This window comes from Orcinus orca, chromosome 16, assembly GCF_937001465.1.
Source record: "Orcinus orca chromosome 16, mOrcOrc1.1, whole genome shotgun sequence".
NCBI lineage: Eukaryota > Metazoa > Chordata > Mammalia > Artiodactyla > Delphinidae > Orcinus > Orcinus orca.
In genome coordinates, this window is record NC_064574.1 from 86391930 (window position 1) to 86417067 (window position 25138).

General features: G+C 52.3%; 1 protein-coding gene across 5 annotated transcripts; it reads right to left on the reverse strand.

Annotated features, from left to right (window-relative positions):
• Nucleotides 1-1753: 1753 nt before the first annotated feature.
• On the reverse strand, nt 1754-24552 carry EIF3B (eukaryotic translation initiation factor 3 subunit B). 5 transcript variants are annotated; one of them, XM_033426702.2, is made up of 19 exons: nt 23816-24543; nt 19263-19455; nt 17205-17324; nt 16844-16901; nt 16527-16655; nt 15982-16139; nt 15047-15178; nt 14898-14964; nt 14462-14508; nt 12943-13153; nt 11228-11300; nt 10252-10374; nt 8672-8750; nt 7779-7917; nt 5763-5888; nt 5161-5238; nt 4708-4816; nt 4120-4238; nt 1754-2720 (listed from the first exon to the last, which is right to left on the reverse strand). In XM_033426702.2, exons 1-18 carry the CDS (start codon nt 24228-24230, stop codon nt 4135-4137), a joined length of 2361 nt encoding a protein of 786 aa, XP_033282593.1. In that variant the 5' UTR covers nt 24231-24543; the 3' UTR covers nt 1754-2720; nt 4120-4134. The 5 variants fall into 5 exon arrangements, with proteins under 5 accessions (XP_033282593.1, XP_033282592.1, XP_033282594.1 ...); XM_033426701.2 differs by lacking the exon at nt 1754-2720 and adding an exon at nt 2749-3190; XM_033426703.2 differs by lacking the exon at nt 1754-2720 and adding an exon at nt 2749-3176 and having other exon boundaries at nt 5769-5888; nt 23816-24542.
• Nucleotides 24553-25138: the final 586 nt, after the last annotated feature.

Genomic DNA, 25138 nt, shown 5'->3' on the forward strand with positions numbered 1-25138 from the left:
CAAGCCAGCACAATGCTTCCGGGCCTCTGCTTTCTCGTCTGTACGATGGGAAAGTTCCTCCTGGTAGAAACGGTAGCTTACAGTTCTCCCTGAACGGGGCCGGGGTCACGACAGGGTCTCTCTGTAACCAGCCTACAGGTCAGGGGCAAGTGCCGAGCCTCTGCTCACCCGTCTAATGGGCTGAGCTTCCACGTCACCCAGGAGACAGGCCTCGGGGGACCTGATGGGGCCGGGGTAGGGGGCGTCTACACCACTGCATCTGGGGGTTGTGGCCTAGGCCCTGAGCTCCCTGGGGAGTGAGACTCAGAGGGCAAGGGTGAAGGCACATCTGGAGGTGGGGAGCAGGGGGTCACCAGGTCCCCTGAGGGAAGGCTGAGCAGAGCAGGGGCAGAGCCCTGGACGGGGACCCGGGCTGACGACAGAGACCTGACCTGTGACAAGCAGGCACCTGGGGCAGCGGGTCAGGCAGCCACGCGCTGGCCAGGCACGCGGAGGAGAACATTCCCCGTGAGCAGCTGGTCCTTGGGCTCCACCTCCCTCCTGGCTGGGCTGCCCTGGGCCGGGGAGGGGCCGGCAGTGGGGTGGGAGGGCTGGCTGGCTGGAGACACGAGCTCCTTGCTCCCTGCTATGCTAGCAGGAGACCTGGCTGCCTGTCAGCCCCACCCTGCCCCGCTGACATCAGCGGGGCCCCAGGAGCCCAGCTGGTCCTTAAGTGTCTCAGGAACTGCCCACGTGGTTCGGGTGGGCCGCCTCGCCTAACGCCATGGCAACCCCAGGGTTCCTACATGCCTCACCTGGCCTGCAGGTACGCCTGCCTGGCCCTTGGCCCTGGAGGCTTGTCCCCACCAAAGGGGGACACATGCCACCAGCTAACATTTGATGAAATCATCCCCTCGGACTACTTCTCCCCAAAGACACATTTCTAAAGCAAACTTGAAATGCCCTGCGGGTTTTCTTGATTTTTAGGACATGGCTTTTAAGCCCCTTTCCCGCGCTGCCAGTCTGCACCACAAGCCAGGGCCGACTCCCATGAACCATCAGGCGTCTTCACTGCTTGAATGCTGCGCTCAACTTTTCCAACGCAGCCTCCAGGGAAGTCACTGCACGGTGAACCAAGGAGGCTGCACCTGCCATCACGCAGCTCACCAGCGCGCCAGGTGACAGCAGCACTCCTCCCGCCCACGAGAGCCAGGGTGGGTGTAGGTGCAGTAAATTGCTACTGCATTTTCATATAAATCACGGAGACACCAGATCCATGCAGTTCGGATCTGAGAAACCCAACTTAATGGTTCGAGCTACAGAGGCCCATTCACCCCAGCCACGGCTCTCAGTCCGGCCAGCCTGGCAGCAGGGAGCGGCCACACCCGGTCACTTGGTCGTCCCTGGGCAGGAGTGTGCTGGTCACGTCCAGGTCAGCGCTGGGCTCCAGGACTTCTTGCCCACACGAACGAGGCCGGGGAAGGGGCGCCCCTTTAACATCCATGCTCCCCCACAAAGGCCAGGCCTCTGACCCACCAGGCACTTGCTGGAGAGCCGTCACCAGGTTCCTACACAAGGGCAGACCCCCACATCCTGACTGCTCTGAACATGATGGAGAGCAGGCCTGCGTGGGTGGCCAGGAGCCCGGCACCCACCCCGATGCCCAAGCTGGGGACACTGCCTGCCCCTCCCCCGGGTGGGTGGGGAAATTCTTCTACAGAGGGCCGGCCGTGGGACACCCAGTTCACAGAAAAAGAGAGATAATGCCAGCACAATTGCTTAAGAAATTTTTATTCACAAACTATGTAAAAGTTACAACTAGCCCGTTTAAAACAGTGAAAAGTTAATCTTTCAAAAGCTCTGTTAAAAATCTGTTCACGTGATAGAGCCATGTGCCTTTTCCTCCTTACTGCCAAGAAATTAGAAAAACTAGGTCTCGACACAGTGAAGTTTAAAGAACGTGAAAGGAAACAGGAATTGCTGTGACTCTGAGAGGGCGCGAGGATGAGCTACACGGCAGGATGAGGGGCCGCAGAGGAAGCCCAGGCCCCGAGAGAGGAAGAACGCGAAGCGCCGGCTCACACGGGCGAGGCCAGGTAGCGAGGCCAGGTAGCGGGGCCGCTGCCGGTCGGGGCCGCTCCGCACCAGCCGGCCGAGCCGCGGGGGCAGACGTTTGCCTGTCCTGCCCCGCAAGGCCGTCTTAGGTCTGTCCACTGTACACAGAGGTCACGGCTGTGAGCTCCAAGCGCACCTGTTCCGTGCTTCGTGGCTTTTTAAACTAAGCTTCAGGTTCCAGGAGAGAAAAGAGACAGAGGTGGAAGAAGCTGCCGTTTCACAAGGCACCGAAGGCAGCAGGACACTGCAGGTGAAAACGAGCTGAGTTACCTGGATTTGCTCACTCCCTCCTCCGCGGGGGAAAGAGTTAAATATTCAAACAGGACCACGTACTAGTGGCTAAAGTGACAACTGTCCATGGAAGTCTTCAAACCTGTGTAGCTGAGGAAAAGGCTAAAGGGTTCTTTCTCATCAGGTGAACCACAAGCACAGGAAACAAAAAATTGAAAAAGAAGGAACTGTGTTTGGGCTGACGCATCACTTTTCAAAGCTCAGCTGCAGAGCAGGACACCCCGAGGGAGGCTGACGGCCCCTCCTGGCCTCTCGAGCGCAGCACGGGATGCACTGAGCCCAGCGGCGGCTGCTACTGTGGCAGACGGGAGAAGCATGAAGGTCAAGGCCGCTATCTACGTTCAAAGACAGGAGAAAGACAGCTTTTTCATATAGGTTTGCTTTTATTTCCACGTTCAGCCTGTTGAGAGAACCTGTCACCACCTGAATGGCGGGGGACGCGCTGGTGCCCCAAGCGGCTTCCCTGCTGGCGGCCAGGGAGCCCTGGAGGGACCCTGCACGGCTGTGGATGGCGCTGGCCATGTGAGGCAGGGCCCAGTCTTCGGTGCAATTAGAAACCCAGCGAGAGAAAACTGAGAGCAGCGCTGGCAAACCTCCCCCACCCTGGGTACCAGGGGCTGAAAGGCACAGCGACGTATGGAGACGGCGAGTCCCAGGCGCGGCCACAGCCCGGGCGAGAGAAAGCGCAGGTGAAAAGTCAGGAGTGGGCAGGCTTTCCGCAAAAGGATGACCTCGGTTCCAGCACAACACACGGTGACGCTGCAACAAGGGGACACTGTCCGCTCGCTGTCCTGTAAGAAGGGAACTACATCAGGTGGTCAGCAGCGGCCTCGGCCCCAGGCGAGCACACGTGGTGAGCGCACGGCACACGTCCTTAGGAAGCAGGAGGGACCACGCCGGCCCGGCGCCTGCAGACGAGCAGCAGCCTGGACGCGGAGCCCCCGGCCCTGCTCTCCCCGCCGCGGAGGCAGCACGGCCGGACACCGAGGCACACGGAGCCCCGGGCCTCCTCTCCCCCCACACATGTCCGCTCTGAGGTCCAGAGCCGCCACGTCTTTTCTCTGTTATTGAAGCCTGCGTTCCGGCTGTACCTGACGGGGTTTTTTTTTTTTTTTTTTTTTGCAGTACACGGGTCTCTCACTGTTGTGGCCTCTCCCGTTGCGGAGCACAGGCTCCGGACGCGCAGGCTCAGCGGGCATGGCTCACGGGCCCAGCCGCTCCGCGGCATGTGGAATCTTCCCGGACCGGGGCACGAACCTGTGTCCCCTGCATCAGCAGGCGGACTCTCAACCACTGTGCCACCAGGGTAGCCCCCACCTGATGGGGTTTTGGAGGCTCCTGTCTCAGACCAACCAGGGACGGACCAGAACGGGTGCTACGGCTGGTGAGGCCCACCTTTCTGCTGGACACCCTGAGGCCTTCGCCCAGCAAAGCCCCCCTCCTCTTCCCCAGGCAACAACCACCAGTGCCTGCCCCAGCCCTCCTCTTACCCATGGCCAAGGCCTGCTGGATTTTACGGGAGCATGAGGCCCAGAGCTCTCAGATGCAAGGCTCCAAACACCCAGGGTCTGCACTGGACCCCTCACAGCTCACAGGCAAGGACGTGGCTAACCCTGAGTACCGGCAACTGGGCTTCACTCAGCGCCTTACATGAGCTGCCTTCTGACTTGCGGGAGAGCAGACCAGGAATGAAGTGCAAACAGGACACCGTGTGCTCCCCGTCTCAAGGCTCACCACAGTGCTCCCGGATCACTCCTGGTTTCCAAGAGGAATAATTTCTTCGGTGACAAAAAACTCGATGGTCTCCTCCTCCCAGTCGTCCACGTTGCTGTCCAGCTCGTCAGTGTCCACACCTGCAGGGGGCGGCGGGGGTGTGTGTGTCACACCGTGTGCAGATGTGGGGCGAAAAGTTGTGAAACACATTCACACACACACGCGCGCGCGCTCCGCACCCACCAAGAGGCCGATGTGAACACAGCAAGGTCCCCTGCAAAGAAAGGACTATGGCCTTGGCCTGCAGGCAGCAAGAACCTCTCAGTGCTTTTCAAGAGTCTTTTAAAGATTCCCTTTAAGATACTTTTAAAGAGAGAATTCCCTGGCGTCCAGTGTTCGGGACTCGGTGCCCTCACTGCCAGGGCCTGGGTTCAATCCCTGGGCAGGGAACTAAGATACCGCAAGCCACAGTCTTCTTTGAAAGATTCTTTTTAAGAATCTTTAGGCAACACATGATGTTTTCTGAAAACTCTGGGAAATTAAGATAAAAAAAGGAAAAACACTTTAACCACACGCTTTGAAGAGTGTATCTTTGGCTAACAAAGTTACCTCCTCGCAACTCTAGCCGTGCGTTTTTCTGCTCCATATAGAGTTCTTGAGCCATTTTCCGGTATTTTCGGAAATCTTCCATCATGGTTCGTCTTCTCTCCACTAATTCCTGTGGGTAGAGTTGCGGAGAACTTACAGAACTAACAACTCGCATCGCTGTCATAATTTTGCTCAACCCAAATGAAAATGAAAGCACGGTCAGCAGTAGGCCCACCTGACGGGATGACATAAGGACTCTACAGACACTCTCGGGGCAGGAAAGCTGGGACCTCTGCTCGCTGCCTTCTGCCTCTAACGTGGCCCGTACCACCCACCAGCCACCCGAGGGCCACAGTTGGGCCCCGGTGGCACAGAGCCGCCCCCGCCAGTCTGTCCCCATGGCCTGGCACTGGCCTTCTCTGCCATGAGGGGATGACCCTTGGCACCTCCCTCAGGCCTGGGGACAAGGCTAACCTTTGAGGCTTTGGATTGGCTCAAACGGTCCTTCTGTTCAAAGATCTTGGAGTATTTCTTCAGATCCTTTTTAATTTGCTGAAACAAAGACAAGTCACTCAGGATTTACACATTCAAAGCAAGAACCACAAATGTAATCCTCAGAGCTGCCAACGTGGAACGACTTCCTCAATGATGAGCAAAGCGTGGCCTCCGAGACTGCTCAAACGCAGCGTCCGCACGTCGGCGGCCTGTCCTCCTGCCCTGGGATTTACACGCTCCCTTAGCCCTGTCCTGATACCATCAGCGTGTTTCTCCATCACTGTGTAAATCCCAGCAGGACTTTTTAATTGCCCCTGCCACCTTTCTCATCCCGCCCCAGTTTGTGCAAACTCCCTGGAACGGTACCGACGTGGCCTTAACCTGAAAATCTGTTTCCGCTCTGAAGCTACTCTCTTCCTTTTGGTTCTTGAGTCGTTCTGCGTCTCTTCACAGGGTCCCCCATAAATGTCACGTTTCTACTCCTCACTCATTATCACCCTAACGGTAACAGGAAGCAGCAGCTGCTTCTTTCAGCGTCCGTCGCCCCCACGTGCCTACACCTGACGAAGACACAACCAGACCTTGACCTGGTCCTGGCTCAGGAGGGTCGGGGGCCGAGGCCTCCACAGCAGCTGGCAGAAGCGGTCTTTGCTGTTCTTCTGCAGAAGGCGGCCTTGGAAAGTCCACAGCCAATAGGCATTGTCCACCTGGAAGAGAGCAGAGGCCCCGCTGAGCTGCCCCCTGCACCACGTTACACCAGGAGGCAGAGGCCCTGGAATCCTTAGTGCTGACAGAAGTGACAAAATTAACCATTACGTTCAACAACTGTTCGGGAGCCAATAATTTGCCAAACAACGTCGCTGGCATTTGGGAGACACCTAAACTCATGTACCTGACGGACAGTGCAGCGTGCGCAGCAGCTAGGAACAGGGCTAACAGAGCAGAAATCAACCACGTCACCAAACACGGTTCTGCTGGATAAAGGAGGCAGTGCCACAAGCTACGCTCTGGTGACTCCCGCTGCAGACAGCACTCGGGGAGCAGCTAACACCGCGTGGTCAGCCGTCTAAAAGGTTTGTAAAGTGTCAGGGTAGGCCTCACGGAGGCGACCTCTGAACAAACTAGACACGGGCATGGTCAACATATCCTGATCCGAATGCAAGGATTATTACTCAAGACGCTGTTTCCAGTGACATTTGCAAAGCCCGTGTTCCTAAAACTTCATCACTTCGTTAAACAGAATTGCCCTAATTGGTCTGTAAACATGCACGAGCTGGTTCAACTGTCAATACCTCAATCAATAACAACAGTCAGTAAAGACAAGGCAGAGTCCTCAGCAAGTTTAACCACCAGCGTGAGAACACTGAACGTATGAACCAGACGCTACAGAGCGTGATCTGTACGGACACAAATGCTGAGCCCCACCTCAGGCTATGCATCTCTCCTGAGGCCCCAGAGGAAATGGGCCTCTCCCCAGAGAAGTGCCCGTGCACAGACAGCTTCATGCCCTTTCAGGGAGGCCCCAGGCCGACAAGCCCGCTCACTGGCGGTGCCACACCTGCTCCTGCGATCACAGAATCCTGTTTCTACCTCCACTGACACATCCTCAAATCTTTTGCTAAAGACAGAGATGATGATGTTTTCAAGAAGTTAAAAACAGAAACGGCAAACGTTTTCTCACAGCCCAATTCAGACAGCAAATCCTGACTGAAGGCTGAGCAGTTTCAGATACTGGGAACACAGCTCAGAACAGGAGAAAAGGCCCTTGTCCTTGCAAAGTTCCATGCCAGCGGGAAAAGGGGACAAGGAACTCGTAACAACGGCTGAGGTGAGCGCATGTCATTGAGCACCATGAAAACATACAGCGGGGTGAGAGGACGTGGGGACCAGGTGGGGAGGGGAGCCTCTGCGGATGCACGCTTGGTGACACCTGAATGGCAGGAAGCACAACACCTACGTGAACTGACATTCCAGGGAGGGGACGCACGCAAAGGCCACGAGGCGGGAGCGAGCACGGGCGCTCGGCGTCAGCGTGGCCTCCACTCAGGAAACGCACACAGCCAAAGGCTGTGCCGTCAGAGGCCGCTGCACAGAGGACCTGACGGGCTGGGTGACCAAGGACTGACGGTCTGAAGCAGGAAGCCCTCAAGAGGGAAATACTGTGCTGGGAAAACACGTGCAAACCAGAAGAGGCCCACCCTCCACCGGGGAGCCGCGCAGCGAGCAGCTGGTTCAGTCCCGCAGTGCAGTGGGTGGGTGCTAACTGAGTCGGGAAGCGGCACCACCTGATTCCCACTCCACAAGCCCTCTGGCTGCAGCGGCACATGGGGCGGCCCGGCTCCGACTGGAGCGACTGAGACGCGCTCTAACTTAGGAAGAGATGAAACAATGCTGCCCTGTTCGTGGAGAAGGCTGGCTGCCCTCGGGGCTCTGGGGAGAGGGATTCTGGGCGGCCTGGGCCGGGCCGGGAGCTCAAGTGGATCAACCGCATCGCCCGCCGGGATGAGACGCAGGCGGGGAGGTGATGCGATGCCACGCTGGGCGCACTCCCCCACGGCCCGGTCCACATGGCACCGAGGCTCCCCGGGTCCCCGTACCTTGTGGCTCCACCAGGACACGGAGGTGATGACATAGCGCCCAGTCGGATCCCACTCGACGTCGGAGGCCATGTAGTGCTCCGCGATATTCATGACCGTACAGTCCGAAGTGTCAACGAAGGCCAAGGCGCCGTTCATACTGGGGAACAGACAGCACGGTGGGCCTTCTCCAGGAGCCGTGTGTGTGCCCAACCCCGGCTCCAGGGTGAGGGTACAGGCCAGACTCGGGAGCCCGGGGTCCCCTAACCACCACCTCATCACCGACGTGGAAATAATCACAGCGATGACCTCGTAAGGATGTTGGGACTGAGGATGTACAGGGCACACGAGCACCGTCGTGTCTGCTGTGATTATTCTCAGAGGGAAGGCTGTCTGAGGCCAGGCCTCCAAAGCCACGGCAAGAAGCACCTACGCTGAGACGGGGTGTCCTGCCGCTCGGAGGCAGGCGCTGCACACGTCCTGCTGCAAACAGCACTAAGCGGGGAGCGGGCGAGGGTAACGCCCAGGTCCTCGTGGTCGCACCAACCAGAGGACAAGATGGGCTCGCGGCCTGACTGAACATCCTGCCTACAAGGAGACACGGACCTTACAACATGGTAACGGGATCGCCAGCAAGAGGTCCTGCGTAACCACGCAGACCTGTCCTCCAGGCCCGCGGCGAAAGCGCCTGCGGCCAGGCCGTTTTAATCTGCCTGGTCTTGGCCTGCGTCTGGGGAGCAGGATGGAGACGCCACACAGCGCTTCACCCAAACGGGCCGACCCTTTTGTGGGAGAACCCGTCCACCGCATCTGCGCAGAGCCAGCATCGCTACCTTCAGAACCAGGGTGCGGGCCCGGGGCCAGGGTCTCTGCATAGCCCACACCAAAGCCCCCCGCATCAGACAGAAACCCACCTCCGCAGACCAGCCAACACAACGAACTGCCCTTGGGGGCTCCAGAAGATGGTGTTGGCCTGCTGCTTATCAAACATCTCTGAAAGGAAAGAAAGTGTCAGAGGTCAGCCTGCAGCAGACGGGAGGACCGGCAGTGGGCTCTCGCTGCGCCCCACGGGTGTATACACCACAACTCTATGGAGGTACCACACCTGTTGGCTACCTGTGAAAACAGGTCAGAAAATCACCTTCAGTACACCTCAAATTATGACCCAGTTAAAAAGAAAAAAAAAAAGAAGAAAGGGCAGGGGGGATTCTGAAGCTGCAATACTATCTTAAATAACATTTTACGTTCAAAACAAGGTACCTGACAATGTAACTGGATGGAAGACTCCACTTACGGTTAGTGTTATCACAGGGACTCAACACCAGGGTGAGGAATCCAGTTTTCATCAGATTCTCAAAGAGGCGTGCGACCCCGAAAAGCCTAAAATCCACTCCTCTAGTGACTCACGCCTTTCTAACTAACAAGCTATTCAACTCCATCATCTCTCCAAACCACTCACTTCCTGAAGGGCTAGAGCCAGGTCCTCGCCCTGGGGGTCTCTTCACTGAGGAGGAAGGAGCAGGGCGCGGAGGGGGGCAGACTGGTGAGGCAGCATCACCCTGAGCGGGGGCGGCACGACTCTCGGACCAAGACAAAGCAAAGAGAACGCTGTTGGCAGGCGTGCTCTACAGTCCCCACCACGAGGAGGCCGGGAGTGCGTGCGACAACCCCGACACGGACCCTTCGGGGGGGGCAGGGCAGCGGGGCACTCGGAAGGCAGAGGCGCTCATGTACTTGCTCTTTTATAACCTACTTGGTAACGAGAGACCGTGAAGTCTTCAGCTGCCCCTACTTCCTTTCATAACGAAGGGAATTAATAACAGTCAATTTTGTGATAGACAGCCAACTGATAACACCACGAAAGGATTCTACCACAAATACTGCTAAACTTCAGGAAGTGAACCTGATTTACAGAATCTCTCAGGAAGAGCTCTTCCCAGGGCACAGGAGTCCCTGTCAGGTACTGGGATGACCCCCCTGCCTTTGTGGCAAGAAGCCCTGGGTGAGGTTCGGGGAGCGTGGGGCGAGCACACCCTGAGGGCGCCTCACCCTTGAGGTGGGTGCAAGAGGCCTCCCACCTCAGTCCTCACAAGGAGAAACGTGAAGCAGCGAACGAGGACCCGCCTTGAGTTCGGCACTAAGGACCCAGGACAGGAGAGCAAGGAGCGGGAGCCCCGGTGCTGTCCAGGCGGGGCGAGGAGCCTGTCCTGAGGGGGGACAGGGCTTCCAGGCGGAGCAGGCCGAGGGCGGGCATGTGACCCAAGCCCAGAGCGGGCAGCTGCAGCCACAAGAGGAGAGGCTAGGACTCCAGAACAGTGAAGTACAGGGGCCCCGCGGGAGTGCAGAGAAGGCCCATCCTTCGCAACAAACTCCCTCTGGGGCCATCACCACCGCCACCGGCCCACGTGACCCTCCGCACCTGTCCCACCGAGCGCTCTGCACGCAGCGACGACCGAGCTCTGTCCCGAGAGTCGGGCGCAAGCCACCTACTTACTGATGAGCTCGATCTTGCCATTGTTCTTCACGTGGTAGAAAGACACCGATATCCGAGGAGCTTCCCCATGCAGCACAGCAAACTTACTCCCGTTCGGCTCCCAGGCGAAGGCTATGATGGGTTCTAAGACCGGGAAGAAGGGTGAGCTCCTTTTGGTCACTTAGGAACAGAACGTTCTTGACCAGTTAAAGTTATTCAACCAGAGAAATGCCCCAAATTCTTAAATTCATTCAAAGGACCAGAGAGCAGTACAGAAGCAAAGGCAGCGCGCTGCACCTGTGTGGAGCCGCCCGGCCAGCAGGGACAGCACCCTGCGCCCCGCCCTGTCCTGCCGCAGGGGTGGGGAGGGGCAGGCCAGGGGCAGTGCAGCCTGTGGACAAACCCTCCCCACACTCCTCGCCGCGGCCCTGGGCGCAAGGGCTCACGCGCCTCTCTACCCAGGCAGCGTGGCCACTTCACCCCCTTCCCCTCCTCCTCTCCCCAGCAAAACAGAAAATACAGCCTAAATTTTCCACCTAAAGACAAAACACAGCATCTGAAGTTTCCATGAGTCCAAAGAAACCCACCAAAAAAACAAAACACCTCTATTAAACTGAGAATTTTCACACGTAAGAGCACAAGTCCTTCGGCTGCCGTCACTGGGCATGTGATGAAGGCCTGCCCTTCACACTCTCTCCCAAGTGTGGAAAATGGTGAGAACCCCTGTTCCTCTGCTATATAAGCAGTTCGCGTGGTGTGGAAAAACAGGAGGCATCACTTCACTTGGCAACTGGAAAAGCTAAGAGACTGAAGCTGGAAAGGACAACACCCTAAACACGTGCATGTTTTGTAACTTAGAGCCAGGTGCCGTTCACTGTGAATCAGGTTCCGAGTCTCGGCCATTCTACCTGGGCCATGAATTCACGCAGAAGCTTTAAGGGTACGCGTGACAGCACACAGGTGAACTCAACCACAGGACAATGACAATGGGACTTGCCTTTCATTTCGACCACATCGACAGGCACCTGTTTTTCTCTCATTCGGAAAATTTCAAAATTTGTGACAACACCCTGTGTAAAAAAAAAGAAAAGGAAAGGGGTAACATTCTGGAAACTGAAAGCATGAGGAAGACAGGACAATTTAAGAATTTAATGAAAGATTAAACATATACTCCTGGTAAAGACATATGACTATCTGTAGTGATTAAAATGATGAAACAAGAACTCTCAAAAGCTGATGGAGGGGGACTTCCCTGGTGGCACAGTGGTTAAGAATCCGCCTGCCAATGCAGGGGACACAGGTTCGAGCCCTGGTCCGGGAAGATCCCACATGCCGCGGAGCAACTAAGCCTGTGCACCACAACTACTGAGCCTGTGCTCTAGAACCCGTGAGCCACAACTACTGAGCCCGCGTGCCGCAACTACTAAAGCCCACATTTCTAGAGCCCGTGCTCCGCAACAAGAGAAGCCACCGCAATGAGAAGCCTGCGTACAGCAACAAAGAGTAGCCCCCGCTCGCCACAACTAGAGAAAGCCTGTGCACAGCAATGAAGACCCAACGCAGCCTAAATAAATAAATTTATTTAAAAAAAAAAAAAAAAAAGCTGATGGAGGTAGAAACTGGTACAGTCTCTGGAGAACTATCGGATCCCACCGCCCCCGACCCAGATTCTATTCAAGACCTGCCCGAAAGGTCATCTCAAGCACAGATAGGTCCAAGAATACACATCGCAGCTGTAGTGCCATAAAGGTCCACTGACTAGGACTGATCCAACTATTTCAAAACAGCAGAACATCCTGCAGCGCGTTTCAAGATGCACTCATGTAAAAAGTGGGTGCTGTGTTATTCACAACAGCCAAAAGGTGGAAACTACCCAAGTGTCCATCAACAGCTAAATGGATAAACATGACGCAATTCAGTGGCCGCTGCTCAGCCACAAATGTAATGAGGGACGGGCACATGGCACAACCTGGATGAGCCTTGAACAAACGTTTAGTGAAGGAAGCCAGATACAAAAGGCCATAGAGTGTACGACTCCATTCACATGAAATGTCCAGAATAGGGAAATCCAGAGAGACAGGAAGCAAGAAAGCAGATTAGAGGATGTCAGGAATGGCGGTGACTGCTGATGGGTGTGGAGTTCCTTTTGGGAGTGATGGAAAGGTTCTGGAATTAAGACAGTGGTAACTTGTACAACTGTGTGAATGCAATAAAAGTAACTGTACAGTTAAAAGAACTTTTTTTTGGTAAAAGGAAGAGGAATATTTCCATTAGAAGGAAAAAAATCATGCAATTTTTTGGATAAGTTCAATATTAACTGATGCAAACCAACAGAAAGTGTGGATGCAGAACTGTGTCAAGCATGCTACCCTGTGTTTAAAGAGAAACTCTAAAAGGAAACAACCTACTCACTTTAACTCCTTCAGTGAAGGAAGGTGGGTGCCTAGAGATTTCCCTGTGTTCTCCTGTGAACGCTAACCTACGTCAACTCTAAACTACATGAATGTTATCACCCACTCAAAGTTTTACAGAAAAACATGACACTCCTCAGCTGGAATATGACAACACCTCTAGCTATGACACACCAGCTAACTTTCGGTGTTAGGTGGGTGTGAAAATAAGTCATGAGTTTGAACCAAAAAATCCATTAACACCCCCCGAACAGAACTGAGCTGTAGAAGGAATGACCCCTGCCCACTGGCATCCACTTACCTGGGTACCTTTCGGAGTCCTATCTACTTTAACACACAAGTAGTCTCCGTTTTTCTGCCAATGTAGCTTGCAGTCCACAACGTTAAATAGATTCCTAACTCTGATCTCTTGTCTGGTAGGAAGCTGCATCAGCGTTACCCTGGCTGGAATATCCTTATCTTCAGGCACCCAAAAGGCTATTATGTTACCACCGGGAGACCAGGAGAAGTCTCTGCAGAACAAAGAAAATGAAATGCTTCCAAGGACTGGCTAAGAAATGGTGAGAGCGGAGAACAAGAGACCTCGTTCTTTGTGTGAAAGCTCAGCGGTGGCGCAGGTACCCCGAGAACACCAGCAGCAGCCAGCGCTCACCAGCATGGGCTCCGGCCCCAGAACAACTCGGGCCCCAAGAACACCAGCAGCAGCCAGCGCTCACCAGCATGGGCTCCGTCCCCAGAACAACTCGGGGGCTTTGTAGACACACTGTGCCGTCAGGAGAGAGACAGGTGCTGATAATACCACCCACTGTCGCACAGGGGTCACAGGATTCAATCCCCAAGCTCTGAAACCCCACTCAAACTCTTAACCACGAGGCAAGTAAAATAAACTTTAGGCCGATGGACCCAGCTACATGATTTCTGAAGATTCGTTAAGGGGCTAAAGGGGGAAAACCCCAAATCAAAACATATAAGAGGATTAAAGAAGAATTAGTGCAATTCTCTCTACTGCAAAAATTACCCTAAAAAGCGCTGTAACGAACAATCCATGAGCTCCTATCTGTGAAGAGTACCTTTACTTTTGCATTTTACTGAGAATTAATTCCCAGTTTTACTTTTAATTAGAAGCCATCGTTTTGCCCAAGAATGTAAACATAAAAATAAGAAGAAGCGTGAATGTCCTTGCACTGGTGATACTTCACTGCCCCCAGAGATTTCAGGTAAATAAAAACGTGCCTCCAGGGCTTCCCTGGTGGCGCAGTGGTTGAGAGTCCGCCTGCCGATGCAGGGGACATGGGTTCGTGCCCCGGTCCGGGAAGATCCCACGTGCCGCGGAGCGGCTGGGCCCATGAGTCATGGCCGCTGAGCCTGTGCATCCGGAGCCTGTGCTCCACAACGGGAGAGGCCGCAACAGTGAGAGGCCCGCGTACTACAAAAACAACAACAACAAAAAAAACGTGCCTCCTCATTGACAGAGAAAACCAGCTGCAGTTCACTGAGGCCACGCAAACCCCATGGCACAGACCACCAGAGAGACACAGAGACTTTCAACTAAGTGGAGATCCCTCTTCCTCAAAGACTGCGCCCCCAAGTCTCTGGTTCCAAGGCAGAACCACGAAAGGAAGGAGGCCCTCAAGAGGCCCCTACGTGCAGGAACGGGGAATGCTGACGGGGGCCGCCAACACACAGTGCGCGGCAGCAGGCACAAGCCTGCCGTGACACCCTGGCGCTAGGGTGACAAAGCACCAGCGTTCTCTGCAACTGTGCAGGGGCCGAGCGCTGGAGGAGGGAGGCAAAAGCCACATGCCAAGAGATTCGCTTACTTTATGCCAGAGATCTTCAAGCTCTTCTTGTCCAAAAGACCCATAGACTGTGGAAAAACAAGGTTACAATGGAGTTAAACCATGCCAATGTCTCAGTGGTTCACACAACCTTTTACAATGTGAGCTTGCTGAGGGAGCAGTGTAAGCAGAGGGTGACAGATCACAATGGAACAATTCACGCACAGCAGCAAAGTACACATCTCCAGAGCCCATTTCACCAACTCCCATCCTTAACCCCCTGCGGCAGCAGAAGCGGGGGCTGGCAGATTCAAGACCCAAATCCAGGACCCGAGCAACTGAAAGGCACAGAACTAGTCTCTCTCCCTTCTGGCTGCACCACAAATTAAGGGAAAGCACTGCGTCCTCGAGAAGCTACTGGAGCTGACAAGCAACTGACGGGGCAGCTCACTTTCAGATAATCAAATAAATCACTTACAGGAGTTTCATAGATGCTGAGAGTATCGAGTGTCATTCTGGCAAAGAATTTACCATCGTGGCTCCACCTAGAAAGAAGAACAGAGCCAGACTCATCGACGAAGAAAAGGCCGCAGAGAGGTCACCACTGGCTACCACGAGTCCACTTACTTAAAAATAGGCCAATGGGCCGAGCTTTCACAGTGAAAACCTCTCTTCTTCTGCCCGGTAAGGATGTCCCAGATGATGATGGCCTGAGGGTCATCCTGAGTGTCCATCAGGGGGCTAAAAGTCACCAGGTACCTGCAACAGAGGGGACACCTCCGCATCTCCTGCACGCTTGCACGTCCTCTCATGTGAAGGTCACAGCTGTGTGGGTGTGGCGAGGACCTGTCCACGCCTCCGCTCCAGAAGGAGACTCTCCAGGCACAAGCGAGGCCGCCAGAACAGCAGCCGAGACCCATGGAAGCAGCACTTCCTCCAACCCCAGGCTCCCCCGACCCTGTCCTCCCGCCTGGAGACCCCGCTCGAAATACGGAGCAGAGCCACTGTGGCACAGACCATTCACCCTGCTCGGCACCAGGGTGCTCCAAGGGTCACCTCAAAATGCTTCCCTGAGTAAAGCAATTATACTCCAATAAAGGTGTTAAAAAAAAGTTTCCCTGATAAAACCAGGACAGGGAATGATCCAACAGATTACAAACAAAAGTCGGCTGTGTGCACGAGCGGAATGAGAGATGTGGAATTCTCATACTTTCTCTTCCTTGGATTTTAATTAAGACAACAAGGTAAAGAGAACAGATGGTCACGTGCAGTATCCACAGGGGACTGGTTCCAGGCCCCCCCGCGGTCGATACCAAAGTCAGCAGATACGCAAGTCCCTTATGCAAGATGATGTAGTTTATGCAGATGTGTGGAGAAAGGAAACAATAAAGCAAATGCAACAAAATACTAACTGGAGAATCGCGGTCAAGAGCACACGGGAGTCCTCTGGACTCTGCCTATAATGTTTCTATTTTAACTTTAAAATTACTGCAGAATAAAGCTTGAAAAAATTGCCCATAGAAGGCTGGCACGACTCCATTTGCAATTTTCGAACAGCTTACCTTTCACAAGGTGAGAAGTCAATAAGCTGAACCCCTTGGTGGCTGAATCTCTGAATCTGTTTGAATTTCTCTCCCCCCCAAAGAGCAATGCCTCGCTGATGAAAGGTCGCCAGGTAGGTGCCCTTAGGAGACCAGCGCACGTACGTCTCCGTCCATCTCTGTGGAAAGAATCAGTGCCGATGTTAACACAACAAAACGCCGAACACGAAGAGTCCAAAGTCTACAACAAATACACTCCTCAAGCTTTTAGCTGAACACACAAGAAGCCTATCCACTTCCTAGGGCGCCTTTCAAAGCTGGAAGAATAGAAGTTGTTCTCAGAGGCGTAACCTCAAAGCACGTGACACTCACCTGCTCTTATACCAAGCTCCTCTTTTCTTTTGCCGTGTGGCTTTCGGGATCTTAGTTCCCTGACCAGGGATCAAACTCGGGCCCTTGGCAGTGAAAGCGCAAGTCCTAACCACTGGTCTGCCAGGGAATTCCCACCAAACTCCTCTTTGTTAAGGAAACATGAGGTAAGTCCCCACACGGCAGCAAATACCCACCGCTCTCTCTTCAATGGAGACCGGATCCTTGACGTCATTCCAGAATATGGAAGTGCGGTCTCCACTCTCAAATATCACACTGTACTGATCTCTGCATTCTGCCTCTTCAAGCCAATAACGTAAGTTTCCCTAGAAACAGAACCAAAGGCAAGGGATTTAAAACATTTCATTAATTTTAACCAAAGAATACATAACTGTTGCTCTTAAGAGACTTGACCAGTTCAGTCAGCAGCTTTAACTCCTGAGGAATACATCACTTCAAGCCAAGAGGCTAGCCACCATTTCTTCCCATTACGTATAGATTTTATACAACATACCAGGTCTTTGAAAGGTTGTTTCTCTGGAATATCCCATTCATCACTGATAGTCATGTACCTGGAAGAGGAGCAACACGATGATGATTACAAGGTTGAGTGGTTCTCAACCCCAGGCAGTACTGCACCCCTGCCCTCCCCGCAGAGGGAAAGGACAAGGTTTTGATTGGTCACAACCGGTGAGGGGACGCTGGTGGTCAGGGGGTGCTACTGGCCAGGGATGCGAAATGGTCCTGCAGTGGTCTGACGGGAGAATGCAGCTACCGAAAAGACCACTAAGCACCCAGTGCCCCCGGGGCAGAAACGTCTGGCCATTCATGCTCAGGAAAATGCCCAGGTTCTCCTGGGCTGAGTCAGAACTCACTTGTCAAAATCGGTGAAGAGGTTGACTCTGAATGTGTGCTGCTTGTCGAGCTTGTAGCCATCGGCATTTTTCACAGCATCCAAAGCGTGGGCAGGGGATGCATATTCCAGGAAAATATACCTGAATTGAGAAAGAGGGCAACTTGCACAAGTGCAGACGTGAAGATCAGGCAGGGCACGCTCAACACACCCAGCCCTCCACAGGGCTCGCACCCGCCATGATTATCCGAGAACTGTCTTCCCGCCGTGTCCCGGAGGCAGTCAGATCCCTAGCAGAACAGTTCTAAACATGAACAAAATCCTAGCAAAGATCCAAAGTCTCTAAGTACATGATCAGAAATTATAGAACAGCTAATTAACCAAAATGTCCATTACCTTGACTACGGTAATGGCTTTATGGGTGTATACATACACCAAAACTTATGAAATTGTACACTTTAGAACTATCCAATTTTACTGTGTCAAGTACCTTTCAACAAAACTGTTTAAAGAGACATGGATAGTATCCGATTCTACTGTATGTCAAGTACCTTTCAACAAAGCTGTTTAAAAAAACATGGGTAGTCTAATACTGTGTATTACAGGCAAAATTACAAAGGCTCTCAGAGAATGTTTCATTATAACAAAAATAACACAAGCAACTGCTCAAAAAAAGGTTATCCTTCCACCTAGTTCCTGAAATAGAAAAAGTATGAAGCACTGCCTGCATGTGATAATTTTTTAAGAAATTAAAACTATTCTAGGTAGTTTCCAAAATTTGAAAAAAAAAAAAATTAAGTTTATACCACCTTCTCATTCCTGTCCCATAAAAGACAATTTTGCCTGTACCCAGAGGCTGATGTTTTTATGAAATTTTAACGGTGAAAGTCTGACAAGTTTGTGGAGCAACAAACAGAACTCTCATCCCTGCTGGTCGAGCGTAAACTGGTAGCGACACTCAGGCATAATCGGGGATTGGCCAGTGGCTCTGAAGAGGGACACTTCATGCAGCCCAAACCCTCTCTTGTGTTCAGAAGAGGACAGACACTAGGCTGTTCCTAACCGCTTTTCAAAACACTGTCAATCCATAGGGAAACAGACAACTGTCATATGATATGACAGAGCACAGAGCATTTACAAGGAGGAAACTAGAATTACACTTACCAACACAAAAACCTAATATTGAACTTAAAAAGCAAACTGCAAGACGCATACCTCATGCTACCATTTTTAAAAGATACAGGGACTTCCCTGGTGGCGCAGTGGTTAAGAATCCGCCTGCCAATGCGGAGGACATGGGTTCGAGCCCTGGTCCGGGAAGATCCCACGTGCCATGGAGCAGCTAAGCCCGTGTGCCACAACTACTGAGCCTGCGCTCTAGAGCCCATGAGCCACAACTATTGAGCCCGCGTGCCACAACTACTGAGCCCACGTGTCTAGAGCCCGTGCTATGCAACAAGAGAAGCCACCGCAATAAGAAGCCTGCGCACCGCAACGAAGATTAGCCCCTGCTTGCTGCAACTAGAGGAAGCCCGCACGCAGCAGCGAAGACCCAACGCAGCCAAAGATAAATAAATACATTTAAAAATAAATAAAAGATACAATATTTTAGGTGATGCCACAAAAAAGTTACCACGGAATTACACAATGTCTCCTAGATTCTAAGAAGTATCTCCGTTTCAGAGATGATAAATGTGGGAAAAAAGCACATCTTAGAATCAATAAAACACCAGGTCAAATTTTCCTGAAATCTCGCCAACTTTCAGATCTGTTGGTCCCTTTACCCAGGATGTATATTGTCTCAATAACTGTTCAACAAAGAAGAGATCAAGGTCTGATTTCTTAAAAGCATAGTGGCCACCTTATAATACCTAATTCAAGAACCACACTGCATCTCCTTCTCCCTCCCTCCAATGACCCCAAGGACCATGGGTGGCCTGGATAAATGCGACCAAAGTGCCAAAGTGAGGCCATGCTCCCGCATTCACAGTGAGCTCCTGAGCACACGACCATCTTCACGGTGTCTGTCAGCTACCAAGAAAACACAAGTGACACTTCCGTGCTGGAGAACATGACTCACCCTTTTGTCCTTCCATCCTCCTCTGGATAAAAATCATTTGTGATTTTCCCAAACTTGGAAAAGATCTTATGGATGACGTTTTTGAGTTTCTCCAGACGGTCAGGTCCCACTTGAGGAACATTGTCGACCACAATCACGGAATCGATTCCATCTGCTTCCTGTGGCCGATCTTTGAGTACATCTCCCAGTAATTCTGTACAAGTGAAAGATTTGTCGAATGACTTTTTTTGACCAAGTTAATGCACTAGGTTAGCACACTGAACAAGTTTCCAAAAAGCAAAAAGTGAATAATCTAAATGCTTTCACTGTGAGCAAAAGAAATCAGAGCCCTGGCTTGACTCAAAATTTAAACTGGAAAGAATCAGAAATATTGTAACTCTTTACACTCCCACCGACAGTCAAGATATGTCAACTGACTTCTGGCAATAATGGAAGATTTTAAATGAATTTTTTCAAAGAGGTTTTAATAATGAAGAAGGCAAAAAAGAGGATGGCCTTTCACCAGAAATCAGAGAAACCCCGAAGTGAGCTAGGAATGGCCTTCTCTGACCCACCGCTATCACAAATTCACCACCAGGCACTGTCTTCAGTTTACAGCAAAACAAACTCATCGCCCTATGTTCTTTACGTGAAACGGCCTTGTTTGCAAACAACACGGGACTGAGAATGGTACTTCAACCAGGTGACTACAGACTAGAGAAGCTCAGGAAAGCAAGCAAACAGGGATGCATCTTACAGGCGATGGTGTCTCCAGTTCGACGAAATACCTCGCAGTATCACCGGGAGACACCAGCCACACAGATATTAAATTGTAAATGCTTAGAACAGTGCTTGGAACACAGTAAGCAACATCAACTCACTCTCATCACTTCAGTCCAAAGCTCAAAACCTATTACGTTCATGCCACCCGCTTTTAAAATTAAGATCAAAGAACCCAAATCTTAAGTGTTCAAACTTCTCAGAATTGCTTCATTTCCATAAAATGGTCAGCAAGAGCAAGAGAAAAAGAAGAAAAGATAGGTGTAAAACGAACTAGGAAATAGAAACACAGAGGAATCAATGCAAACAGGTCTGCGAAGCCAACTGGAGGCCTATGTTTTCCGGGCGATTCAATGTCATCTGGGGCTGCCCGCTGCAATCTTATCCGAGGCCTGGCTCAGGCTTGGAGTCCTTTTGACCCTAATGCCCCAGCACCAACAGAAATGCCGGACTGGCTGCTGCAGATGGGCTCTCGGAGGGTAAGTGGAGTATCAGATGAAAAAAGCAAACCCTCCTCTTTTTAACACAAATTCTGTACGAATCCTAATCCCAGTTAGTTAGCCAGCTTGTCTAGAAAGCTATAAGATTACAAGGCACCGTGTTAGGAGCTAGAACAGAAAGACATCTTTAAGGTTGCCATCAAAGCATACTCATCACACGAAACTACACTGGTAATACAGACCTTCCTGATTTACAGTGGGGTTACTTCCTGATAAACCCACTTACGTACCACTGTAATTCAAACCATCACAACTTGGGGACTGTCTGTACAGGCAAAATGAGTGCACAAGGTAATCTTTAAACAACAGCTGAAGAACGATGGCTTGTTACTCGGGTATCTATGTGTTCTGGAACCTAATCATCACTCTAATTTCTGCACGATACTCAAGCATTTCAACATGCTATACAGGACACATGTCAGAAAATATTCTCTGTTGTATTTCATTTTCAAAACTTTAGATGAATTATCTTCACTTTTGTGTTAAAAAGGTTAAGAGGTCTTCAAAAAAGAAAAAAAGTCCTTTAATTTCCAGAGGCAAGCCCTGTTATAAACTATCTCTAATTAAACTTCAACACCTTTAACGAATGATACTGAAAATGTTACCTTGGATAAAAGAATTGCCAGTTAAATTTCAATGAAGCTAAAATTTAGGCCAAGCAAAAAGGAAAAAGAAGAGAAGAGGCAGATTAGGTCATCGCACCTTCCCTGCAGAGACTGAAGTCAAACCCTTGGGTTCCTTTTAGAGCTGACGTACCGAACAATGACAAGGCCTGTTATGCCTGACCCAAACTTACAAACAAAAAGCTCAGCTTTTCTACAAACTGTGTCTGGTTTAGAAGAACCCACCCACACACCCTTAAGGGAATAAGCATAGTAAATACACAGGAAGAAACACACTTCCTTCATCATTACCAGCCCACACAGTCAGGTTCCCACTCTGACTACAAGGAATAAAGAAAGAAACAGTTCTCAAGACTAAGTAGCAAAGAAGACACTTAGTTAAAACCATTATCACATATTTGCTTGACCAAGCACCAAAGGCAGTTGAAAAATTAAACTGATTAAGGTGCAACTGTGCAGGCTTCCCTGGTGGCGCAGAGGTTGAGAATCCGCCTGCCAATGCAGGGGACACGGGTTGGAGCCCTGGTCCGGGAAGATCCCACATGCTGCGGAGCAACTAAGCCTGTGCACCACAACTACTGAGCCTGCGCTCTAGAACCCATGAGCCACAACTACTGAGCCCACACGCCACAACTACTGAAGCGTGTGCACCTAGAGCCCGTGCTCCGCAACAAGAGGAGCCACCGCAATGAGAAGCCCACGCACCGCAACTAGAGAAAGCCCGCGTGTAGCAACGAAGACCCAACGCAACCAAAAATAAAATAAATTAATTAAAAAAAAAAAGATGCAACTGTGTGAGAGTTCACCTGTCTCAAAGAGGAAGGAGGCAAGACAACGGCACTGGGGCTGCGGCACCTACGAGAGGGCTCGTCATGAGACTCAGCCCATTTTCAAAAGAACCAACATCTTGAGCATCACTTTCTGACCCTACAGGGCAGTTCTCATGTACCAGAAAACATATGTGAGCTACTGGCCTCAAGAAAACCGACAGCTTGCTCAGTCTTTGCTCCTCAGGACCAGGAGACTCACAGGTCACTCTGGCAAAATATCAGGATGACAAGGGCTTCCAAAGGCCCTCCCAGCAGTCACCTAGCCTGAATGGCCTGTGCTCACGTCAGTATCCTGTCACACATCGGAAGTCACGTACTAGAAATCTTGTGTAAATTAGGTGTGCTCAAATAATGCTTAAAAAAAAATCAGTTGTGAATAAACACCTAAGGGCTCAAAATAGGCTTTGAAATCAAAACTCAAATTTTAAAATAGAAGATAAATTGGTGTGGTAAGAAAAGAACACTGGTCTAGGCTGGGGGGTAGGGGAAAGGGGGTGAGCCCAGAAACACAGCCTCTCTGTCAATTCCCAGCAACCTACTCCACAAGGAACACATTTTCTTACAGGTGAAGGGCTTTGACTGGATCAGCGGCTCCCAAGTCCTCACTAGCTTGTGGAGCCTTTCCTGCTTTTCATGCTGAAATGTTTTTTGTCTCATGAAATAAAGACAACAGTGACAATAACAGGTAGCCCTTTAAAATTATGTTTCAAATAAGTCAAATCATTATGCAGTACACTTCAAACTTATACAGTGCTGTACATCAATTACGCCTCAGTAAGACTGGAAGGAAAAAAACCCAAAAGCATTTGATAAAAATTTAAAAAATAAATTTATCTTTCAAAGGCAAACAACTCTGTTGGTTCTCTAAACCCTCTTTATCGTTTTATGTGATATCCTTTATTATTCTGACTCATTCTCAGAGTGATCAGACACATCTCCAAAAAAGCTAACTTTAAGCGGTAACATCTTATCTTCCTGGTGTATAGTTGGCTACCCCTGTGGTGTCTAATTCATTTTTCCCATTTTATTATAAGGTGGTCAATATGCAGAGGAATCCACTTATGTGCTCCCAGCCTGGAAAGATAAAATGGCTAAAAACAAACATAAAAACAAATGAGATGAGCCATCATCAGAAGTCACCTTAGGAGACAGGCTCTCTCAGGCAAAAAGCAGAAATAATGCATGTAAGTCGAACCAAGGCAAAGAGAAAGGCAAAGTAAGCGATAATCAATCCTACAACTCGAGAAAATTATTTGCCAACAGAAGGATGACGGTATGCCTACAGACTTAGGAAAAGAGAGACACAAACAGGAATCGGGCAGAGCCGGCCTCAAACTGTCCTCCTAAGGAACTCTCTGGGGGCAGACGCTGCTGTGGGACAGCGGGGGCAAAGGAACCCAGCTTGGCCACCCTGTTCTCCCCACTCCCGAGGGACAGCGTCCATCCATCCCTAAGGAGTCGGCACCGAGTCAGTCTCAGGCCTCTGACAAGTCTGGCGGGTCACTCGGGGCACCCAGACTGCAGACGAAGAACTGTCACCCAAGACCGTGCAGCACACGGAGTGTCCAGCTCGGCTCGACCCTAATGGCCACACCACTGCACACTCGACCACGGCTCCTGCGTGCACGCCGTCTGCCTTCACCACCCTCCGAACTCCAGGCTGCAGTGCCAGTGGCTGGTTCCCCAAGTTATCTCCACCCTGCCCTTCTCTTCTTTTGGAGAAAACCAGATCCAGGCGCTCACGGAAACCTTCCCTACGTGGGGGCGACAGGCAGAGGGCGGGCACCCCTCCCGCGTTCGAGGATCGGGAACTTCGGCGCAGACCGGCCCCGCCGCCTCACCTTCCTCGCTCACGTCCTCCACGAAGTCCTCGGGGTCGCTGAAGGAGGGCTCGTCCGCGCCGCCGTTCTCCGCCGCGCCGCCTGGCTCCCCGCCCGATCCCTCGGACCCGGTCTCGGACGCAGAGTCCCGCGCCTGCCCCGCCGGGGCCTCGCCCGCGGCCGGGGTGGGGGGATCCTCGGGCGGCGGCGGGGATACGCCGTGGGTCGCGTCGGCCTTCTCCTCCCCGTCCGCCGCGGGCTCGGCCGGCAGATCAGGCCCCGGCCCAGCCTCCTCGTCCTCGCCGCCCGCCGCCTCCTGCGCGCCGGGCCGCGCCGGCTTCTCTCCCGGCGGCGGCTCGGCGGTCGGCTGCTGCTGCCCGATCTCGGCCCGCTGCTCGGCCGCCTCTGGCGCCGCCACGTTCTCCGCGTCCTGCATGGCCCTTCGCTGCCGCCTCGCCGGGCCTCGTCGCGCTTCCGACTCTCCCAGGCCGCACCGCGCGCCTACCGCCGGGACATGTGCGTGCGGCGGGGCGCCCAAGGGGATAGGGGGGCGCCCACGCCTTGCTGCAGCCCCGCGCGCTCAGAAAACCTCACAGGGCAGAAATATGCCCACCAGCGATTCCGGTAGCGCCCCTGTGACAAGTGCGTGCTCCACTCTAATCACCACACTTGCTTCGGTCAATCTACAAACTGTTTGGGAACTACGCTACCCCACCTAAAGTAGCAGATGGTTCCTCCAACATGGCAGCCACTCCCTTCCTTCTCCCGTCGGGCCCCGCGGTAAAGGAATAAACTATTTGTGAAGCCGCAGGGAGGTACCAGAAATCATCTCAGTACACGGAAGTGCGTGAAAATATCATTTACTTAAAAATTGATACTAGAGGAAACTGTAAGTTCAACAAACTATTTTGGTTAGGATATCTTAGTCTTTCACCAAATATTTCAACTTACGTTACTAAGTTCCCCCTCCACATGTCGGCTTTTAGACTCGTCTACTGACTGGGCAAAAGAATGGGCGATTCCAAAACACAAACGGAATTCCTGGAGAGCCAGAGAAGGCTAAGGCTACTAGAGGGACGACTGCCTGGCGCAATACAAAAATGAATGAGAGGTGCTTTAATCACTTACGCCCAAGCATACCGCGGCGGCTGTAATTCCGCCTTTCCCCATTCTGATGGTCACCGTGGTTCGGCCCGCGCGGGCTTCCGCCCCCAGACGCGCGAGCGTGCGGACCACGGGGGCGGGGCGGGGGCGGGGCCAACCGCAGGCGCGTGGAGAGGGCTGTGACCAGCCACGGGTGCAGGGCGGGAGGGCGTGGCCGGCGTGGCCGGCGAGGCCCGCGCT

Bases quoted from the DNA above. Each gene is read 5' to 3' on its own strand.
- EIF3B (XM_033426702.2), bottom strand. From the start codon at position 24,230: ATGCAGGACGCGGAGAACGTGGCGGCGCCAGAGGCGGCCGAGCAGCGG. The intron at 14,965-15,046 runs GTAAGTGGACTC...TCTTCTTTCTAG, and splicing joins GCCCATTGGCCTATTTTTAA to GTGGAGCCACGATGGTAAAT. The intron at 5,889-7,778 runs GTACGGGGACCC...GCTCTCTTCCAG, and splicing joins TGTCCTGGTGGAGCCACAAG to GTGGACAATGCCTATTGGCT.